Source organism: Camelina sativa, chromosome 4, assembly GCF_000633955.1.
Source record: "Camelina sativa cultivar DH55 chromosome 4, Cs, whole genome shotgun sequence".
In the NCBI taxonomy this organism is placed as follows: domain Eukaryota; kingdom Viridiplantae; phylum Streptophyta; class Magnoliopsida; order Brassicales; family Brassicaceae; genus Camelina; species Camelina sativa.
The window spans coordinates 23461750-23469303 of NC_025688.1; the positions used below are offsets into that span (position 1 = coordinate 23461750).

General features: G+C 37.3%; 2 protein-coding genes across 11 annotated transcripts in view; one reads left to right on the forward strand and one right to left on the reverse strand.

The window, feature by feature from the left end:
* Positions 1-3839, reverse strand: part of LOC104782053 (acyl-CoA-binding domain-containing protein 5-like) — a 5697-nt gene extending 1858 nt beyond the window's left edge. For 3 of the 4 annotated variants that reach the window (XR_766971.2, XR_766972.2, XM_010506869.2), the window contains exons 1-14: positions 3670-3839; positions 3487-3584; positions 2810-2951; positions 2686-2714; positions 2485-2581; positions 2345-2400; positions 2150-2257; positions 1711-1767; positions 1509-1600; positions 1292-1376; positions 975-1127; positions 508-590; positions 236-409; positions 41-156 (exon numbers count right to left, since the gene is read on the reverse strand). Coding sequence is in view for 2 of the 4 variants with exons in the window: in XM_010506869.2 (XP_010505171.1) it covers positions 41-156; positions 236-409; positions 508-590; positions 975-1127; positions 1292-1376; positions 1509-1600; positions 1711-1767; positions 2150-2257; positions 2345-2400; positions 2485-2581; positions 2686-2714; positions 2810-2951; positions 3487-3584; positions 3670-3731 (1352 nt within the window). In the remaining 2 variants the exon portion in view is untranslated. The remainder of the gene's footprint in view (positions 1-40; positions 157-235; positions 410-507; positions 591-974; positions 1128-1291; positions 1377-1508; positions 1601-1710; positions 1768-2149; positions 2258-2344; positions 2401-2484; positions 2582-2685; positions 2715-2809; positions 2952-3486; positions 3585-3669) is intronic. The other variant, XM_010506868.2, reaches the window with a different exon arrangement.
* LOC104782056 (BTB/POZ domain-containing protein FBL11-like) overlaps positions 3972-7554 on the forward strand; it is a 6452-nt gene continuing 2869 nt past the window's right edge. For 2 of the 7 annotated variants that reach the window (XM_010506871.2, XM_010506876.2), the window contains exons 1-13: positions 3972-4222; positions 4315-4365; positions 4466-4586; positions 4683-4824; positions 4916-4965; positions 5131-5219; positions 5296-5401; positions 5571-5633; positions 5840-5876; positions 5964-6115; positions 6419-6902; positions 7043-7303; positions 7390-7535. In XM_010506871.2, the coding sequence (XP_010505173.1) occupies positions 4026-4222; positions 4315-4365; positions 4466-4586; positions 4683-4824; positions 4916-4965; positions 5131-5219; positions 5296-5401; positions 5571-5633; positions 5840-5876; positions 5964-6115; positions 6419-6902; positions 7043-7303; positions 7390-7535 (1899 nt within the window). In that variant the 5' untranslated portion in view covers positions 3972-4025. Of the gene's footprint in view, positions 4223-4314; positions 4366-4465; positions 4587-4682; positions 4825-4915; positions 5007-5130; positions 5220-5295; positions 5402-5570; positions 5634-5839; positions 5877-5963; positions 6116-6418; positions 6903-7042; positions 7304-7389; positions 7536-7554 lie in introns of those variants that run through there. The other 5 variants (XM_010506874.2, XM_010506872.2, XM_010506873.2 and 2 more) reach the window with 5 other exon arrangements.

Genomic DNA, 7554 nt, shown 5'->3' on the forward strand with positions numbered 1-7554 from the left:
CAAAATCCAAAATAATTGGCAAGGATAAGAAAGAACTCACATGTGTTTTCGCGTAACCAGTCGCTGATAATCTCGAAGTAAGGAACCAAGCTCTTTTAGTTGTAAAGTTATTGGAGTGGACTCTTTCCAATGCTGCCGAAGTGCTTGAGCTGCCATCTTTTCATTGAGAAGCATTTTAGTACAGGATAAGACAATCATACATCCGTCATCCTGAAAATGAGAAAGGAAAGATCACCTCAATCATGAAGACCCGATCATCAACTACATCTCCCTCGATTAATCTTGATCCTAATTCAACTAATTCTTGATCTTCTGACTCCTCGGGAATTTGAAAACGCAGCCCTGATGAAACAGATATTCCCATTTTCTTTTGCAAATCAACAATACTGAATCCCTCTTGTCCCCTTTCCTGCGGTGAACAGACTCTCAATTGTTTAAACAAGCTGAAACGCTAATTTCTGCATTGGCAAGAAACACATAAAATGATATGTAGGAACTCCAGTTTACCTTATCCAATTCTCTCTCTGACTCCTTGATTTCAGGAGGATTTTTAACTTGAGGTACAGATGACCTATTGGCTATCGGATCATCTGACAAAAGCAAAAAATAGGGTGAAGTTGTGCTGGAAACGTAGAAGTTTTGAATTAGGACTTTATCTAGAGTTTAAACATACAATTTTTTCATCAAACACAGTAAGAACATTTTCAGAGTTCACTAAAATTTAAACAGATGAATAAAACTTCATAACTTCCAAAACAGACTTTGATAAATAAATAAAAGAGAATGCTAGAAACTGAAATGGATCTAATTGCCATAATTTATGACCAACACCATGATTGGTTCGTCTATCGATACTATTTCAATATATAAAATCTATCCAAAGATAATATTGATGATCCCTGTAAACAGAATGATAACTAAGGTGCCAAGCTTTGGGAGGTAAAACATCAGTAGTACAAATAAGAATAAAATACCTTCGGGCACCAACCACCAGAGATCACCGAAGGTCAATTTTCCATCAAAACCACCAATTAGAAGATGACGAGCCCCAATACAAGTCATGGTATGGTAAGCTCGAGGAGGAGGAGGCTCATTGCTTATTGGTAAGCGCTTCCACTGAGCGGTTACTGGAATGCGAAAATAAAACTTTAGCAGAAACGATAACAAAGCATATAAAAACTGCACAGAAGAAAATGATAAAATAAATCACAATTAATCATCTCAGTAGATTTTACTATTGTATTTCCGTGATTTTTAAGCGATTTAATGGGACGAGTGAGCTAAAATCTACCTCTGTCCAAAATTATAGTGTCATTATAATAGACATCATAACGACTCAGCCATCCACCAGTTCCATGTCCTCCAAATAACAGAAGCTGCATAAACGAAATTCGTGATGTGAGTGGTGTAGGTCACGAACGCATCCATCCCAATACCAAAAAAAATGAGTTAACATATTGATTACAGATATAGATAACAAGGAGCAAATATGAGCTGAAAAGACATACATAATGCCCTCCAGATGTAACTGTATGACCACATCGAGATGATGGTGCTTGACCAGGAAGCTTTAGTTGGGTCCATCCAGGGGTTTCACGCTCTTTCTTCCACAACAAAGGTAAACCACAATATGATCAATAAACAGAAAATAAGACAAACTAAGAGATAGCCTACTAGATTCAATGAATATTTAAGAAATCAAGGATGAACCTTCATCTATCAGACCCTTCAAAGCCCACAGATCACCCATGATTGGGCCACCACCTCCTGCCAATGATAACCAATTAACCATATCACACACCATACTTTCAGTTTTCTTTTTATCGACTCTAGCCAAACAGACTGTGATCATGACCAATCCTTTAGGGTTGGAAGAGAGTTTCTACAATACATATACCAGATCAAACACATCAAAATCCTATAACATTGTTTGAAGAGTGACAGGCGGAATAGCAAATTAACATTTGGCTTTATATCTTTCAGGATTCTGCTTCTTGAGCAATCACACTTATCAGTTTCGGTGTTCAGTAGAATAAAGGGGGCGAAACTTGAGTAACAATATACCAAACATCTCAACATAATTAAGGACTGGATCAAGGTGAATTCAGAAGCCAACAAAGAGAATCTACAAAGTTTTGGTGTAGTCTACCTCGGCCACCGAAAACAAGTAACCGTTTCTCAACCATGGTGGCCGTATGGCCACATCTAGGAGGTGGCAATGAACCCAAAACCGAAAGCTCCATCCATTCAAGGGACACTGGTGGATACCAAGAAAGTAAGCATTATCAGCAAATAATAGAGTTTATTGCAAAACTGAAACTAGAAGAGAGAAATTAAGATTTACTTGTATCCATAACATATACATCTGACAACCACTTTTTGCCATCCCAGCCGCCACACCTGCCAACGATCTTAGATTTAGCTATGCAGGCAGAAAAATTAAAAAAATATACCTAATGATGACGTCTAAAGTTTGATACTTACAAAACGATTTTTTGGTTCCCAATAGCAGCAGCGGCAGCAAAATCACGAGGTGTAGGTAAGTCACCAAAGCTAGTCAGCTCAGACCACTGCCATATATCTGCAGCAAATGTTAGCAGCTATCATGAATAAGGATATCATAGAAGTGTCAAAGCATAGTGCTAAAAATTCCTAGGCAGGTCTCACACAACATTACATACATACCTGTATCTAGAACCCAAAAGTCTCCCAACCTGAATTTGATTTATAGAAAACAAGCAATTTATAAGGTCAGTGAAAAAAATAGAATGTAAAGCCGCTATAACTAAAAAATATACCAGTGAGGTACCTCTTGCCACCAGAACGTCCACCAAAGATGAACATATTGCAATCAATAGTGATGGCAACATGAAATGCACGCGGTGTAGGACCCACTTGTCCTTCTTCTGACTCGCTGCCAGTACATTCTGGCTCAAACCAAAGTTTGTTCTCTAGTCGACAGGATACAGAACAAACAATCATAAGAACAACCAATCTTAACATGATTAATGACGCTAATGGGAAAACCATACACTGATATATATAAGTATAACCACCTACACTCAAAGGCCATATATAAACCAATTCTACTGATACTCAAAAAGGAGAATACGAATATGAAGTACTAAACAAAAACAAGCAAAACTGGTAAGACAATATCCATTTTTTTCTATCTACAACACCTAATCCAAGAACCTAATGTGAAGTTTTTTAGCTTTCTATGTTTTGCTAATTTCTTAAGTGATAAAAAAAAAAACCATCTTTGATGGAGCAGCACCCCAACCAAGCTAACACTAGTCATCACAAGTAACGCAACCAATGACAATAACTCTTAATAATAACCAAAAAAAAAAAAGCATCTTCCTTTGAAAAGAAGGAGAGTAAGTAAGCAAAGCTTTCTAAAAAAACAGAAGCAATCGAGAAGCCAAAACAAAGGGATGATGATGATGATGATGATGATGATGATGATGATGATGATGATAATACCAATATCATAAACAGTTATGTCATTGAGAAATTTCTTATCGACGAGACCTCCGAACACCACCACCATGGACTTCCCGACATTGACAGCTGTATGCCCACTGATTCAAACACCAACAAACTCAGCTGAATTTTAAATCGAGGGCACGATTAGTAGTAGAGAGAAGAAGATTCAAAAAAATTAACCTCCGTGGCTGTGGAGGAGTTCCACTGAAATCGGAAGAAGAAGCTTGAACCCAGTGATGCATCTCGAGCCGATGATAACGAAACCTCACGGATCCGTTTGAATTATGTTGCAGATCGATCGTAGGTAGGAGGAGGAGGAGGAGGAGGAAACTACACAACACAAAGACTCTTGTTCGGAGTTTTTATTCATTAAACCAATAATTTGGTTCCGGTTTAGTTGAGGATTGTCCGGTTTATTCTGGTAATTAAAATTTTGGTGATGATGATTTGTTTAGGTTTTGAAAGCGGAGAGAGGAGTTTTCTAATTTCGCAAATTATCTTTTTTTTTTGTGTTTGTTGCAGAGAAGAGAACAATAATGGCACTAAGCTCACTCGACGAATTCGTAATCCTCGTTCTGAAGAAGGATCATTGTCTTCAACATGAAGACGCATCTTCTTCCTCTTCTGCTCCTCCGAGTCAAGTGATTTCAATCTCAGCTTCTGAAATTGTATCTTGGGACTTGTCAGAGATACTCGCTTACGCAAGTGTAAAAATTCGAGTTCATCGAACTAGGCAAGTGGAAGTGATCATATACTAACTTCCTCATCCCCCAATTTTGCGTTGGTTAGGTTTTGGTTTATTGATTCTTTCGTTTTCTACTGTAGGCTCATTGAGGAATCATCGTATTTCCAAGGCCTACTAAGCGGAAGCTTCAGGTATATATATATGTATCAGCTTGCTTCTACTTTGGTGTATGTATTAGTAATCAATCAAAGGGATGATAAAACTGATTGAAATTTGGATTTTGTGTAACAGTGAATCAGGCCTCGATCATATCTCTGTAGATTGGAACCTAGAGACTTTCTTGAACCTTGTCATGTGTTTGTATGGTTACGCCATAGATGTTACATCCACTAGTTTCTTGCCTCTATTTGAGGTTAGCTTTTTTTTTTGTATCAATCATCTGCTCTCTTTGTTTCTCTTGTAAGTTGTAACATGCTTAATTATTGAAACTCTGAATGTTGAAATATAGGCTGCACTCTATTTTGGGGTGGAGAGGCTTCTCTCTATATGCAAAACCTGGATTTCAGTGTTGGTATCATCGAATGATCCTGCATCACCTAAATTAGATTTGTCTGACCTTATTCAGATGTGGAGTTTTGGTCTCGAGCATGGTTAGAATAATCTTGCGAGAAATCTCTTATAGTTTGTTAAATTTAGTTAAATTTTTCTAAATCATGATTCTTTTGGTGATGCTTTTTACAGCTGGAGATTTTTTGCCAGATCTCTGTGCGGCCTATCTTGCAAAGAATTTCGTATGTACCACTCACTCTTCCCATCTATCCTTCCTATTTGGGTACGCTTGTGTACTCCTTTCAATGATATGTAGGATGTATGATAGAAAATGATGATCTTATGTCTAAAATATCTTAACTTCTTCCAATTTGGTAGCTAATAACGGATCCTTATGTCTTCTGCAGATGTTGGTAAAATCTGATGAGTATTTTGGAAGTGTTCCATATGAGTTGTTGATCTCTTGCATTAAACATCCTCACCTGACTGTACACAGGTGTGTTTGTGCCCATTTTCTATCTTATCAGTGCAAACATACCCTAAGATTCTCACCTTTGACTTAACTCTGACAGTGAGATGCATCTTGCTGATGCACTTCTTCTTTGGCTTGATGCCGAGAGAAGAATGTCTGGCTTTTCGGAGAGTAGGCATGATAACACAGTCAACTTGATGGAACAGGTAACCTTTAGAAGGTCTGTCACCAATGCAGAGATGAATTTAACAATACAATACCAAAAAAAACATATATCCATATTTTGTGAACTATATATGATGCGGATATCCGGTGTCGAATCGCATATTCATCTTATCCTTTTTTTTTTGCGGTCAAATGGCTTATATTCCACAGCAAAAGGAAAAAGGAATGACACATGTGTATCTAAAGTCAGTATCCCCTACCTACGTGAAAAAGGTTTAAAAAATGGTGTAACTGATGTTCTATAAATGATCGACCATGTTAGGGAATTTTTTATAAGTACTTTACTTGGGACAAATTTGGATTACAAATAATTTCTCCTTGGAGTTCTTTTTATTTTGCGCATTCTATATATATATGTGCTCTATGGAACTATGGTTCTCACTTTTGGTTTTCTTGTTTGTTGGTAAATTATATTGCAGGTCCGTTTTAGTCTCTTACCACTGTCGTTTATTGCAGGTAATGTTATGAAAGATGTGTGTGATATCTCTCCAACTTGAGAATATAGCAGAAATTCATTTAGTTTAGTTTGTTTCCATATTTCAGGAAGAAGCAAGTCTCATGGTTTCTCAAAGTTTGTTGATCAAAGCTTGGAATCGGTGATTAAACTAAAAAAAATCCCATCCACATACTTAGTCGATAGTCTAACAGATAGCCCTCCTGCTGATCTTAGACTTCGCCTGACTGAATACACTGAGGTATCTACCCTTGAATGAATTTTCTTCCTTGATTTGAGTTTTATAGTTGTGTCAGGAATTGTATTTCACGTTTTGCTAGAATTTAGTATTTGTGTTGGCCATCTTATAAAGTTCATTTATGTACAGGGTTATAATTAAAAGCCTTTCTAAAGTATCCAATTTTTTCATTGCGAAGACACCTAATTTTAAGTTCTGTCTTCATTTATTTAGACATTGGATGTCTTTGATTCAATTTGATGAATCGCTAAGTCCTCGAAAGTTTTATGTCGTCCTTTCTAATTATGCCTTTGTTCCCTCATTCAGATATTGGACCTGTCAGGATGCCGGCAGTTAAACGAAGCCAGTCTGCTACTGTCAGTACTTCCTAACTCGTATTTCTCAAATCTCAGGTGGAGAAAGAGTTTGAAAAGTTTCCTAAAGAATCCTGAAGACGATGAAAGAAATCGAGAACATTTATCTTATGGAACTTTACCAATTTTGTCTTTCGAATCGCTGAAAGAGATAGATATGTCCAAGTGTCAGAGGCTTAACTATAAATTTGTGATCAAGTGCTTCTCTAAGTCATTCCCATCATTAAGAAAACTGAGAGCTGCTTATCTCTTAAACATCAAGGTGTTCACAGTGCTTGAACTTCTCCAGAATTTTCGCCAGCTCACTGAAGTTGATTTAACAGTTGATATCGCTCCTATAATACCGGTTCAAGCATCGTTGTTTTACTCTGGCCGAGGTCATTGTTCGCTCTCTAATATCACAAGACTAACGCTGGAGGGTAGAAGTGATATATGTGGTTAGTCTTTTTGTTTGTTTTTGGCTACTTTCGTACACTCCCAATTGTTTGACAATCCAGATCCCAATCCAGATCCTAACTAACTTAAAGGTAGCTAACTATGTGTTCGTAGCTGATGTCTCCATTTTGCATTGCTACAGATATGGGTCTACAGAGCATCTCTAGACTATGTGATTCGTTATGTTACCTGAACATAAAAGGGTGTGCACTACTCTCAGATGCATGTATAGCATATGTTATACAGAGGTGTAAGTACTTATGCTCTCTCATAGTTTGCTATACCTCTTTTTCGGAGAATTCGATTTTGGCACTATGCGCTAGTATTTCTATGACCAATGAGCATATGGATTCAAATTCATTAGCACCCAAGCTTCAGATGTTGCACATGAGTAAATGCGAGGGTGTGTATTTTTTTCTTTTCTATTTCAGTCTCTCTTTAATGTAAAAGATCATGGGCTCTTACATAATTTTAGTGTTACATTTTCAGGAATTACTGAGACATCGCTTTTTAACTTGATAAGTCAGACACAGAAAATGAAGAGTCTTTGCTTAAGGGATACAAAAGTTTCAGACAGTGTGCTATGTGAATTCCCCGGCTCTTCCTTGGAAGCACTTGATATCTCAAATACCACGGTCAGTCATTCATTCACTA